Source organism: Cynoglossus semilaevis, chromosome 1, assembly GCF_000523025.1.
Source record: "Cynoglossus semilaevis isolate Cse_v1.0 chromosome 1, Cse_v1.0, whole genome shotgun sequence".
Classification (NCBI taxonomy): domain Eukaryota; kingdom Metazoa; phylum Chordata; class Actinopteri; order Pleuronectiformes; family Cynoglossidae; genus Cynoglossus; species Cynoglossus semilaevis.
In genome coordinates, this window is record NC_024307.1 from 8193760 (window position 1) to 8208728 (window position 14969).

Below are 14969 nucleotides of genomic sequence, written 5' to 3' on the forward strand. Positions count from 1 at the left end.
CTCTTACCGGTAAATGTCAAAATAAAACGTTTCTTAACAAAGAATTCGCCTTAGCCGTTCATGTATAACCAATAATTATTAGGCAGCTTTTATTTTGACAGCAACCATCCTGAGTAAATGTTTTTGCGGGATGTTTGGGTGAGTGACCGTGAATAAGCTTGTTTATGCACGTTGTGTTATTAATATGCTTTATTTGTACAAATGTTTGTAATTGACTGGGTACGTTTGACTGTAGAACGCAGTTTAGATGAAATCGCGAAAGTTAATGCGCGACGTTAGCAAACTCTGCTAACAACAACACCAAAACGTCAGACATCCAGGTGATGTTTGTGTTTGTGAACAATTCTTTAAGCAATTGAAGGTATCTTTGCACTATTATCAAACAACGCTACTGTATTTACCTTAATGTCGCTAAACATCCTGGCTATCTTTAGTCTTGCTTGTTGTCTTGTAACTATCAGTTTTAAAAGCTTAAAGTAAGCTAATAGATAAAAATCTTAAACGTAACTTCTATGTTTTATACGGAAAAAGTAGTTTAACACGCGTACATGTGGTTACATTTGTTCATTAAACCGAAACAAACAACAGAGACGTGTTGACATAGTCACACAAATATTTATTCGATTTATCGTGCATTATGTTAGCTTAAATGTATAGGGAAATAAACTATAGAAGAAGAAGAAAACGTCACTAGAATATTAGCCAAGTCTGTGATCTACTGAAGTGTAGGTATCTGCAAGAAGAGGCACATACAGGTAACAAGTCTGTGATCTACTGAAGTGTAGGTGTCTGCTGAAGAGGCACATACAGGTCAAACCAGTGTGTGTTAAGGACAACTTGGAGAAAAAGACAGACATATAACATATCATTTGCTTCAAAGAGACAACACTGTATTTTGCATTTTGAAGTTAATCTGCAGTTAATATAGGAAACTGTTAAGGTGCAAAGAACAAATTCAACCGAATTTAAGAACAAAATGGAGAATATATGTGATCTGAAGTGGTTTGAATTACAAAAAGGAAACAATTAATTTTGAACTTGGTATGTTTTGTGAAATTGTCTGTCTCCCTTCTCTTGCAGACTACAAGTGCAGTGAACAGGATTTTCAGCTAAAGAAGAAAGGGAAAAGCTTATCTCAAGCTTAGCCCCATTGATGTCTGACCTAAAACCAATTTTGATGTCTTCAAGAAAGACAATAGTTATGTGATTTGTCCTAAAAAGCAAAAAAAAAAGCCCTGTATTTAACAACTCTAAAGATGGAAATTATATAAATATATTACACGTACCTTTGGCCTTAATTTTATTCACCTGAACCTTTGGATGTCAAGCACTTTTACTTTTAGCTGCTGTACCATATGCAATCACTAGATGTCGCCCTTGCATATACAATATCAATTCTCAAAATCAACAGTCGGTCTTTAGTGAGAGACTGACTTCTGATGATGTCTTCATTAGTGGCCTATGACGATTCAGGGTCAGAGGATGAATCTCTGGCTCATGGACCATTAGACTCTGTCCCAACTGGATCCTGTCGAGAAGATTCCTTAGATATGGACTCACGGGTGACGTCCAAGGCCAACAGTTCTACACAAAACTCCGACTGGACACTCCTGGGAAATCTTGGAAGAAACACAGGAAAGAGCAGCGTCTCAGTGAACTATGGGCAATCACAGGTTCCAAACTGTTCTGATCAGAAGAAAATAAAATGTTGTTACGTCGCTGGAGTGCAAAATAAACAGCCGGGAGACACTGCAGCGTTTCTGACACAGTTTTCTCCTCACACTCCACAAAGAGCTGCTGATGTTCTGAACCCAGCAAGAAGACAGCACAGTGTCCCATCTGGTGTCAGACCGTATGTCCCCAAGAGACAGAGACTTTCTGCTTCAGTAGAAACTGCTGACCCAAAGTGTCCAGCAGAGCAAGTCCCAGGCAGTCAGAGAGAAGCGAGTCAGATTCTCTCAGATGTGTCGGAGCGAGTGAAGCCATATCTTGATGTCAAGCCCGAGGCAGCGGGGCTACCTCGGAGGCTCCTGCTGCACTTGAGGGCCCATCAAGGACCTGTCAACACGGTGCGGTGGTGTCCTGTTCCTCGCCTCAGTCACTTGCTGTTGTCTGCGTCCATGGACAAGACCTTCAAGGTAATGAGTTCTTCTATACCGATGCAAAACCCAACAGGCTTTGATTATGATCTGTGCCCTTATATTTTTACTGATAGTGATAATTGTTTCTCTAGATAATTATAATTTTTTTTTCACCAGTGGTGCAGCGCTCTGTCTCAGTCTTAATTTTGCGCATCAGTAAGGATTTAAGGTGTAATGATGTGACCTGATGTTCTCTGTAATCGCCACACTGTTACACTGCAGGGAGATAAAACCTAACCCCTGCTGCTGCAATTAACACGGCACTTTTTTAGAACCATATCTGTCACTGTCAGTTGAATATATGTCAGGACCCAGGGGAATTCTGTTTCCCATTCTTCCCCCTCCTCTCTCTCTCTCTCTCTCTCTCTCTCTCTCTCTCTCTCTCTCTGATCTCCCTTCTCTCTTTTGGTGTTTTTCACAGCAGGAAAAAAAAACAAAAACATCCCTCATGTCCCAATTGTAAAGGTCAGGCGATGCTAGTGTCAGCAGGTGACTAAATATTTCTGTCCCGACTCAAAATCAAGTCACTATGTACTCGGAGGAGTCTGAATAATTAAGCAGTTGAATATGTGTTGAGTAATTTGCATAATCACACAAGTGCAGCAGCGGCGGCAGCAGTGTGGCAGGCGTCAACTCCTGGCACCTGTTTGGAGCAGATGGTTTGGAGCAGAAGAAAGGTCTGAAGACAGACTGGGTTGCTTGTGTGCAAGGACTTTGTCTTTGTCTGTATATCAGGTGGGCTCTGTGTGAAGACAGCTGATGAAGGCGCTCTTTCGTGTGCTGCTGCACACGTCGCCCGTTAGCAGTTGTTCATCGTGAGTAATAGGGTCGTCAACAGCTTAATCTTTCTCCCCGAAAGTTCACGCTTTTGTCACCGAAAACCCGGGCTCTGCATTAAAGTTTCAGCCGTAATCAAACACACTGCGTCTCTACAAAATCCAGGTAATTACACCGGGCTAAAGTGTTTCTAGAAACAAACAAGGTGCACATAAAGTGTGTTACCATAGCAACTGTGCCTTAGCTTTGCACTGCCATAACCAGTTAAAGTTTCTGTTTTTTTTACAATCTGAACAAAGTAAAATTTAATGTTGCTGCGGCAGAGGAGATCTAAATGAAATCCGATAAATTCTTGTGAAGGAATTGTTGTGTTTAACAGGGAGTTGGTTCTTCCTTCATGAACCTTCAGTATGTTTTCATCTTTTTTTGGTGAATATGCACAGAGATAAGAGCCAAAAAGTGTTTCGGAGCAGAGGTGCTTGACCTCTTTGACCTCAGGAAGCAACTCTTCCAGCACAAAACAGACCACTGCCCATTTATATATTAACACAGTTTTGTTTGTGTTTTACTTGTGGTTTGGTTTCCATTCCATTTGTAATGTGCTATTATTAAGGCCTATTCTGTGCTTTACAACTTTTAGAGTCAAGTCATGACAAATAGTCAACCAATTACATTCACAATATCTACATCTCATTAAATTTAATCTTTCAGACTTAAACCTTTTGATCGCATAAAAAAATGGAATAAAACTATATTTAGTGAATTTTATTGACTTAAAAGGTCAATGTAATTACTGAGTAAGTAATTATATTGACTTGTGGTTGCACTGCAGGGAATTTGAACATGATTTAAAGATGGTGATATTATATTTGATGTTGTACTGTTGAAGAAAAAAAGTGTCTCCTGTGGATCAGTTTGACAGCTTGTTACAGTTTCTTAATGACAAAGTGGATCAGTTTGACAGCTTGTTACAGTTCCTTAATGACAAAGCACACACACACACACACACACAGCACAGGGTCTCCACAGGTATATGTACCTGGACAACACACACACTTCACTTTGAGTCCATGTTTTCTTTTGTGTTCCCCTGAACACCAAACCCCAGCTCTGTCGTCTTTGTGATTGGACTTTATTTCATTATGGACGTCCTTTAGGCTTCTGTTGTGTCTCTCTCTCTTTCTCTCTCTCTCGCCATCATCAGTTTGTCAGCTCGTCAGAAGCATAGTCAGAATATTCATCTTCTCCATCTCCTTCTCCTTCTCCTTCTCCTTCTCCTTCATCTTCTTCTGTCTGCAGCTGTCGTCGCCGTGGCTACAGCAGGTGTTAGGCAGCAGTTTTAAGTTGATAACACCAATACCAATTTACTTTTAATTACTGTAAGTCATTCAGGAAGTAGATTAACCCAATGAGTCATTCGCCCGAATTTGCGGGGCTGTACAAATAAACAAGTGCAGGTTCTTAGCCATGCACGGGTCTACTATTTAAACAGTATTGGTGTGTGTGTGTGTGTATGTGTGTGTATGGTTTGGTTAATGGTGCGTATCAGTAATGTTGTAATTTCACAGGAAGCCGCCTGGAGAGAAACCTGTGTGAAGTCCGTGCTAATACAGATTTAATCATCAGGTGCTGTTTAGCGGGTCTTTATGTTGCCTAGAGAGGGCAGTGTTTCCCTAGATCTGACATTATCCGGTTGACGTGGAGAGGATTAGAGCAGCGTGGAATTCTTTGGTGTGTTTCCTCTAGAATAATGGAATTAAAGTTAAAGATTTAAACTATATATATATTTTATATTTCTCACTCTATATATTTTTAGACGTGGAATAAACATATACACAAAGTGATTTGTGGTCAGCAGTGGGCGCTCCAAGGGAATTTTGATTTTTTTTTTTTATATCAATTAAAACAAAGTTTCTTTTGAAACTGCTTCTGAAGTAGTTCATCTCAGATATTTGACTCTGACTACACATACAAAAAATACACATCTATATTTATCCCTATTAAAGTACATTGATCTAAAATAAGCATCAATTGTTTTCTTGTATTTCTGTTCTTTTTAGCTTTCGTGTCAAAAATGTGACTTGGTTTTTTCAGTGCGTGTACTTTTTTTTTTCTTTTTTTTTTTCTTTTTACCCTTAAATCCATCTCAGGCATTCTGTTTGTCAAAGACACAGTGTATTGATATGTCACTGTTCTCCTCTACCTCCTGCCTCCTGTCTTTCTCCTGTGAGATTGTCTATGTTCCATATGCTGTGTGGAGGAGTCGTCTTTAATAATGAAACACAGAAAGAGGCAGAGAGGGATCTGCAGCACAAATCTTCAAAGTCCTTCTCTGGTCCTGACACAAAACCTGCCTCATTAGAGAGTGTGTGTGTGTGTGTATGTGTGTGTGTGTGTCTGTTGGCCTGACACCAGACCACCTGCCTGGGCTTCGTTGAAGATGTGATGTTGTTTGACAGAAACCTATTTATCTCTATCAGCAGGAGCATCTAATGAAAAAACAAGTGAGTGTGTTGACCGGACAGTTGGTTCGGTGCTTTCTTTGAAACACCGTGCAAAAAAAAAAAAAAGCTCTCACGCTGATTAAAGACGAAGCCAAAAACGATCTGTAATGACCTGACAAATTAACGCCTGGTTCATCAATCACTGCCCGGCTTTTATTTGTCCCTGTTTTACACTTTGTTTACACCACATGAGCAGAAATCAAACCAATGAGGTCTTGAATGGCAGCAGAGGCACAGGGGTGAGGAGCTGCTGGCTGCTCTCCCGCTCTCCCCTCTCTCTCTCTAATAATAGTACAGTGTTAAAAACACAACAGGGTCAATTTGTTTACATCTTTGTAACGCAGAGCAACATCTGGCCAAGAAAGAAAAGTCTGCCTCTCAGTCTCGGTGTTTGTGATTATGTTATGTTCCACTGAATGCTGCTTGTAATAGGTGGCGCTGTCCCCATACTTTTTTTTTCTTTACAACCAAGTAATTTTATTCATGTACCCACTAATACCAAGTACTTTTAATGATACTGAAGGCAATTTCCTCAAAGGTTGTTATTCACGTGAATATTTCCCCCCCAAAAATCCGAGTGTTTCTTTTGAACAACTTTAAAAATTGATGCCAGTAACACGTAAACTGAACTGTAAGTCTTAAGCTGCTCTGGTCACTGTGTCCTCTCTGTTCTCCTCACCGTTCCATCTATGGATGGCACAACACAACTTTTTGTCGTCCATTATGCCACAGGCTTTGTTTCAACCAGCAGCTGTGTCCCCGTTTACGACATGAAGCGCAAAGTTAGGTATCGGATCAGATGAGCTATATTTGTTTGTTTGATGTATCGGATCAGATGAGCTATATTTGTTCGTTTGATGTTCAGTCCTGACATTTTGACCAATATCAGACTAACACCAATCCCATTCCCGAGTATTGGATTCAGCCGTCCCTAGTTGAGTCCAACTTGGTTCAGTTTACTGTCCATCTGCTCGTAGAGTGCAAAGAGCAGACCGGATAAACTGTGTTCAGTGGTCCAGATCTCAGCTCAACTGAGAAACGTGTGACAAAAAGAAGAAAACCAGGCGACAGTGACTGTGGTCTGTTGATCAGCTTATTTTTATTTTTTGTTTTTTTACTGCAAAATTTATTAACTGTCCTCTTCCTTATTCATATCCCTAAGAATAAAAAAGGTGTTCACTTCCAGGTATTAATTCTAAATTATTTAAGAACAAATACTGATAAGTCATTTTGATGTTTTAAGGTAAAGTCTATTTCAAGCTTCCAGGATAAGACATTGTATATTTGTTTATGGCCTTCTGTCAGAACGATATCCTGCTGCTTGGATTTGACGTGTCTGTGTCCGGCAGGTGTGGGATGGAGCAGAAAGTGGACGATGCCTCAGAGTCTATAGCTGTCATTCTGGAGCGGTGCGTGACGCCTGTTGGACGCCCTGTGGGCGACACCTTCTCACCGGGTCGTTTGACAACACTGCTGCCGTCACCGACGTGGAGACAGGTGAGCAGCAGCAGTTATTCCTGGGAAGACGGTGAGAGATGACAAAGCACTGGACCTATTTTGCAGAATGACACTGAGGATTCACGCTTGTCCTCAGCTTCAGATACTATTCTGCATACTGCGGTGTGATTTTTCCAGAATGTCATATTTGATATATTTCAACAAAGTATGAGCAACTGTTGTTATTGTCCAAACTGTCAACATTACTTCGTCCAAATTTTAGGTCAATCCTTTACATTTATGCAGGGAGTGTCTTTAAAGTGCCTCCAGTCAGAAAATCTCTTATTAATCCCGTCAGTGTAGACGCTGGTTCTCTCTGTCTGTATACAGATTTTGGGCACTGCTGCCTTAAATCAAAATCATTTATTTGAATTCAGTGAATATTCAACTGAAGAATTATCTTCAAAAGCTTATTTCTTTTTAGTTAGCAGCAGAGTTGGGGTTCACCCTGGACAGTTAACTGTCCATCAAAGGACCACATGTTCAGGGTAGCTCTGTGTACAGGTCACCTAACCCTGCAGGCTCAGAAAGACAGCTAGCGTGCTAACACGAGCGATCCTCTTACCACTAAGCCACGGTCTGCCCTAACAACTCCCCTGGATGCCCATGTAGACTTTGCCCTGAAGAACATTAATATTTGAGTTGACCCATTCTGTAAATCGAATTATTTTAAACTTGTAATTATCATAGTTCTTTATATGTGGGATATTTTTTTCACAAGTCAAGTATGGCCCAATGTTTAAGTAAAAAAAAAACAAACCAGCAGGTGACAGTAAGGCACATCTAAGTAGCCAGTATTTAACTAACTCTAGTTCTGCTCAAACTGTGTTTATAGCACCCCTTACAGGACTGAGACACACAGTACACTTTCTTTGTAGCACCCCTTACAGGACTGAGACACACTCAGTTTTTTACAAAACTAAAGCATTACGGCTCTGAACTACACCTGTAAGGTTTTATTGTAAAGCTACTCCAAAATGCTTCCATTTGTTGCTTGCATTTAATACTAAACGCCCCGCGGTTAGATTTTCATTGCTTTATTGCCGTCTTTTTGTGAAGAGCTGGAAGGCTTTCGGTGGCACCAGTGAATTATCTGGAGGCGAGACTGTCTCATTTAGCAAACAGCCTCTAAATGAGATTCTAAGGCGTCTGCTTGTCTGCCTCAGTGGAGAGGGTCTTAAAATTGGTGCACATTTCTCACTGTCTCCTGGAAGCGCGCACGCCCACAAATAAATACACACCGTATTTGCCCAAAGACAGACATTCTCCAGCTTAACTTTGTCTTCAGAAGTTCTGATCCAACTCCTCCAGCTTGTTCTATTTGTCAGCCCTTATGCCTGTGATCATAAATTGGATTTTATACACACAGAGAAGATCAATAAGTGACTTGTGGCTTAAAGCGTTTCAGACTGCGACTGTTTACCTTCATTTTGCAGCCATTTTTTTTTTGTGGCTCCAAATTTTCTAACTAGCAAATAAAAATTCTTTCTACAGCTTTATAAGTTTTGTTTTCCACAGCTCTGCCTTTAGAAAATATAATAAAATATAAATATATACACCGGCCAAATATGTCCAAAATAATAGAACACTTTCTCGTCAGAAACAACAACAGGTTGTCGATTGTTCCGTGGATGAAATAGAATTTCTCAAATTCTAAAGGGCTAAAATATCATTTCTCTTACACAAACTATATCAGATTTAAGTTGCTAAAATGACGTTTAACCGTTATTAGTCTTTTTCTGCTCACATATTATGACTTGATGACCACATTCATAGAAAAACCATTAGAGGTAAAGCATTTATAGATCTCTTTTTTAACGCCCAGTGGCATCTCCATTTCTGGGGTCACCACAAAGTTGTGATGACTTGCTGCCGTTTGCACTTCCCCTCTCAGCACGCCTGTCAATACTGCCAATAAAGCCTACGGATAATAGCTTGGCCAGCCCATTAAACACACAGGCAGCTGCAGGAAGGAAATCAATAATGGATACATCACCACAGGAGCAGCCACCGTGACCTTTTACTGGAATCGCCATCCACCGACACATTTATAAAACGCTTTTTTATTTCAGACAAAGTCTTTGGTAGTTGCCAGTACTTTGGTCAACTCAGTGTGGTGTGTGAATATGTCTTCACCAACAGCTTTCAAGCAATCTCAGCTGTCTGGAGAGGTCTCCACAACAGTGTGGTCTCCATTCCCCATTTTGGGATTTTTAGTTTTAGTAAAAAAATTAAATGTGATTAACCACTGGATAACTGTGAATTAATCACAAATGTATTATAATAATTTTTGATTATTCTTTTTTGTCTTTTAGTTTCTCTTCGATGAAACTAAAACGTTTTCCCGTGAATTACTGTTACTACTATGCTGTTAGAAATAATCACGTGTACCCCAGAAAATATTCCAAATTTTCTGAGAAAATATTCCAAATTTTCTAGGGAAACTATTATATATTTACTGTTAATTATAAATCAGGAAGAAGACGGGTATTAGTAATTTTCTGTCTTGTTGTAGAAGCTGAAAATATTCTGGAGAATACTTTTCAAGTAGTAGAGAATTTCTAAGTTACTTCTGTTTTCTCCCACAGTCCATGAACATGCCGATTAGGGACGAGGTTAATTGTTCGATCAGCATTGACCATAGTTGAGAAAATAAAAGGACTATTGATGTTAAATTAATGATTCCTTTTAGGTGAACATGTTTGATGTGTTTGACAATAACATTAGACCTTTAAAACCAAGGCCAGAGTGGAAAAGTGATTTAATAACAATGAAATAAATACAAACTGACATAATTGTGGGTCTCTTTACAACATATTGGACACTACCTTCTATAAGCCTCGCTCTTCTACAGAGGTTTTACTCTATATTTGACAGAAATGTCGGGGTTATTAGAAGGACGTCAGCGTAATGATGGGAGTGATGTTTGAAAACCTAATGAAGCTCCTGACACTGACACAGCAGTGTCAACTCTGTTGACATTATGGGAGACATGGGACGCTGAATGTTTGTCATGTCGGTGTGTAAAAAGGAGTAATTTGCTGTTAGTGTGTCTCACAGCGGGGTGAGTCATTAGTGGGGCCGTGCGGCAAATGCCCTTAAAAAATGAGAACTTGCCCTTGAATTTCACACGATGGGGGGGAAAATAGAGCTGAGTCAGTCAAATGGCATGCTAGGCTTCTGCAGCACACAAAACTTTTACGTGTTGTTGCCATGTGAGCGCATGATATTGCAAATATTGGTTATTGGCTAGCTAGCTGCTGAGCTAGCTGTCCTTAGAATATATGTTACTGTGAGCAAACAGAATTAGAAATGTGCTAATGTCACTACAGACTGAAGTAAGAGGCAGCTTCAACAGTTACCCCAGGAGGTTTAGCATCAGCTCAAAAAATGGTGTTCATTATTTTCATAATTAAAACATCTAGCTCGGGTCAACAACTAAATGTTCTCTAAACTACTTTTTTGTTAGTCAGTTAATCAGTTTTAATTAAATTAAAAAATTTAAAATTAAATAAATGAATATAAGCAGAAACGTGCGCCTCTCCCACTTCTGGAGACGTGCTCCAGTTCAGACCCTTCGTTCATCAACAAGGGCCCTGCTGGTCCCCTGACCTCCATTTGAGCACGGTACAAAACCAAACATTGCATCAGTCAGAGTGTTTACAGAGAAATTGAATTATGGGAGAACTCTTGCGTCAGTGTGCAGCGTGAACACGTTTCCCTTGGACACTGCAGCAGTTATTCCTGTGTCCACTTTACCTTGTGTGTCCTCTCCCAGTGGAGCCCCGGGAAGGCTGTCACAGCTGAATTGCAATTGTAAAGGGCGAGGGGAACGTCAGGGAAGCGAGGGGAAGGGATTACAGGTTAACAGGCACATTGCAGGGGAGAGGAAAGTGAGAACCCCGGAGGACGAAATCAAAAGAGGCAGAAAATATTCACAGAATGAGGGATGGGAAGACCAGGAGTTTGGGAGTGGAATAAGTGGATTTCATCTGGAGGGCATGAGTGTGAAGTGGCAGCTGTTGTCCACTTCCAGAGCCGTCGTTGGCAAGGCTGATTGGTGGAAGTTGGCGTTGGAAAAACATTTCCATATCGCCGCGGGCAGTAACACGTTTGCGTGTCAGATCTTGCATGTGTGTGCAGGACTGGAGTCCTCTGCCCAGATCCCTGCAGGCACTGGCAGACAGGAGACAGGACTGGCTTTTCCAAAAACCAATAGCACGCAGCGACGGTGCCAGCGTTGACGTGAGCTTCTGTATTACACTTCCACCTCAGTTGGACTTTGAAGAAACATCTTTGGTGAAAGAAGCCAAATCCTCCTGTAGAGTAGAGCCCAGCAGCAGGATGGAGTCTTTATGAAAGTGTAATTCATGACTTTTCAGTGTAAAACCCAAGTGGTGCCAAGAGAGAACGATGAGTCATCATGTGGAGTTGACCTGAAGAAGAAGAAGTCTGCATTCACATATCATTCAACCAGGCTTGTCCCAAGTACGATTATTTTCATTTGTGTACTCACTGGCACTTCTTTAAGTTTGACTGCAATACATATAGAATGAACAGAAAGCAGTGTTATATATTTATATTGTGTTATAATATATACAGTCAAAGACAACAGAAGACAACAACTAAAGAAAACGTGTTTAAACTGACACTGTCGTCATATTAGGTGGTTCCATAGTGTGTCGTTTATCACGCCTGCTTACACATCTGCCTTACACGCAGAAGGTCCTGGGTTCGAGCCCCAGAGGAACTGCACACCTGGTGCCTCCAAGGGGCAGCCTGTTGCCACATATCTGCTGTTAGCGCTAACATTTCCCCAGTGTGCAATCAATAAAGTTCAAGTTATCATTTTGAAAAATATCAATAAAACTAAGGATACAATAAATACAAATATTAGCTGAACAGAAAGTGAGCAGAGCTTTTACGTCGATTGTTGCAAATATTAGCTGAACAGAAAGTGAGCAGAGCTTTTACATCGATTCTCAATTTAAATGCTTGTGAATTTCCTCGTTGTGGGATGAATACGGTAATCTTTATTCTGTTTAAGGAGGAATCCTGTGGTTTTATTCGTTCTAGTTCGAGGTCCCTGAATACAGGCAATAACCAAACAAATAAGTGGTTAAACTTGACCTAGTTGTTTGCAGATATAGATACGTTTAGATCATATTCATATATATGCCTGAGCTGTCGTTTTTCCTCCGAGAATCTTAAATGTTCCCAACTTGCTTTATTAAGGCCCATTTGTTTTTCATTCTCTTTTTTCAAAATAGCCGAGTAATGTGCAGCCTAACCTTTACTTATGTGCCGTGACAGCACCCTGCCTCGCTGGACCTGGTAATGAGGCAGTAGAACCATTTCTACACCGCTCCCCTCGGCTTCTGAAACCTCCTCCCTGCTGTCTCTGTCCCCACTAATGTCCTCCACTCTGTCGTCCTCCACTGTTTGTCCGCTCTGCAGTGTGATCACAGCCCTTTTTTGTGCCAATAGTATTTTTCAAATTCAGTAAGCTCAGTACCAACTGGACATTTTATGCAGGATATTTGACTTCTCAACAAAGAGAACTTCGCATTTGAACCAAACTGCAAGTCTTGTTGCTGCAGACTTAAAAGAATTGTGATTTAGATGAATGTAAATCTACACAGACATTTATCAGTGCAGAGACGACTGCAGTTTTATTATCTCTCCTCGTTACGCAGATTTACTTCTAGCGAATTAATCTTACTTAAAATATAATAGAGTTAAAAAGAATATTGTATTTTTCATTTTGCTTTCAAAGTTTTAGTCTTTAATGACTTTAGATTGGCATATTGAAGCCAACAATCTTATATAAGTTGGAGATTCAAACTTTTTTGTAATTTGGGAGCAGGCTGGTCCAAAATGAAGTGAACAGAAAACAGCTTCTTGTCTATGATTTGCTAAAAATCCATCGCATCTATCTCCTCAGTAGGAAAATCCAGGAATGTTTGTATATTTATGTGCAGAGTTTTTACGACCTAGCGCCCTGGCACTGTTTGGGTATTATTGCATAATAAATAAATAAGAAGTTGTTATACTCATAAGCCGGTGCTTTACATATTAGTCCACACAACCGCAGGGCTTCATGTCTGGCTCACGTTTTCTAATTTAGATGTTTTTTTTTCCCCCAAGGAAACTAATTTGGGTTCCTTCCCGTCAGGTTTAATTATATTTAATCCCCACATATTTAACTTTTTTATTTTGTTTTTTTAAACGTGGCCTTTTTAAAATTGATTAAGATAAAGCCGCCTCCAGCCAAAACAGTGGTTACTCTTCCCATATCACTGTGTCATTTAGCTTAAGGATTGTCTGGAGTGGTGTTTAAATCCAGTCGCTTTTCTTAGACTCGAAATGTGAAGCTGTCTGAAAAAGTGGGTTGGGTGTAAGTACAACATGGGCACGAAGTGACCTCTGGTGGTCAATCTCATTATCCACTATATTACTTATAGGCATTTCAGTTATTAACTGACCTTGGGCAACAAATGATGAGGTAATGTTGAAATCACCAAGGTTGTTAACAATGGACAGACTGTTATGGCCAAAGACTAACATTTTGCTAATATGCGTCAAATGTGCAGTTTCTATCTATTATATTTGGGTTTTTTATATATAAAAAACGGGGCCAAAGACTGATCCCTGTGGAACCACACAATACATTTCTTTCAAATATCTTTGGATCAGTTCGGTGAAATATGTATTTTTTCCCCACATCAGCATTAATCCTATTTTTGTCTCTCGTCTTTTCTTTGTGTGCGTAGGGCAGCAGATAGTGAAATTGGACAATCAGTCCAAGGTGATGTGCACAGTCCTGCATCCCAGCAATCCTGATATATTCCTGTGTGGAGGTTACAGTCCTGTGGTCAAGGCCTGGGACTCTCGCAGCTGCAAGGTCAGGCTTATTAACCTTCCTACAGTTTATCATTTTTATTGACCGTGGTTCACTGACTGTTGTTTGACCTTTATAAATCCACGTCATGTTGGCTTTCAACACAAGCCCCACGATCACAGCTCCCTGCTACCGTATGTACTTTGAGCCTTGGTTCAGTACAAACAAAGCATTTCACATTTGACCTGACGCAATGACCTGCACTATATTTGCTCATAAATGAGGTAATGCTGCAGGTTAATTCGTTCTAATTATTCAAATCTACCTTTAAATTCCTTCTTGGTTGAAAAAAATGCGTCCATTAAGCTGCAACCTAATATGACTAATAGACTATTTTATATGGTAATCCTATTCACTTCCTTGGAATCTGGATACTCTCATGTAATTTTTACTCTCTCGCCAGCTGAATCATTTCCCAGCAGGGTTTTAGGTTTAATACAGCAGGGATTACCTCCACCATTCAGAGAAGAAGTGATTCGGAGAATGAGCACAGACCAGTGCTCGGAAAATAGGCTGTTAATGCTGCTGTTTCCTGGCTGCCTGTCAGTCCTAGCCCTGGGCTGTTTGTGTGTGTTTTGCTTGTGCCGTGGAGAAATGACTCCACTACATACATATAAAAAGGTTGTTGCCAGCTCACCCATTCAGGAACACAACACCACCCACAACTGCCTCGACTCACGAGACACAAAAGGTAGAGTTTGTAGAGATTGTTGGAAGATTGCTGTAAGTCAGAGCAAAGTGTACACATTGTATGACAAACCAGAAGGTGTGATGTAGAAACACATTCAGGTCAGACCTCTGAGGTGGGGTCATCCGACAGTAGCCGATGTCCAACCCCACCCTGATGGTGTTCTGTTGAATCAGAGGGCAGGCTCACTGTTAGTCTGACTCTAGTGTTCTTAGTCCGTCTTTTTGGAATTTAGGGCCTTGTTTACTTAGTAGTATAACTATAAAAAGTAAAAGTCAAAATTTTATTTGCAGTCGTGATGACCCCGATTAATTAAATATTAATTAAAGTCACTTCCTGAAAATTTTATTTGCAGTCGTGATGACCCTGATTAATTAAATATTAATTTAAAAGTCACTTCCTGTTGATTATCAGCGAATCTAATCCATAGAGAGACATCCATCCATCCATCCATCCATCCA

The 14969-nt window shown here is 40.3% G+C and overlaps 1 protein-coding gene across 3 annotated transcripts in view; it reads left to right on the top strand.

Moving 5' to 3' along the window:
* Positions 1-62: 62 nt before the first annotated feature.
* The window catches only part of wdr25 (WD repeat domain 25), a 19713-nt gene continuing 4806 nt past the window's right edge, over positions 63-14969 (top strand). The window contains exons 1-4 of one of the 3 annotated variants that reach the window (XM_008308791.3): positions 63-138; positions 1081-2138; positions 6772-6919; positions 13693-13823. In XM_008308791.3, coding sequence (XP_008307013.1) covers positions 1440-2138; positions 6772-6919; positions 13693-13823 — 978 coding nt within the window. In that variant the 5' untranslated portion in view covers positions 63-138; positions 1081-1439. The other 2 variants (XM_017035575.2, XM_025054327.1) reach the window with 2 other exon arrangements.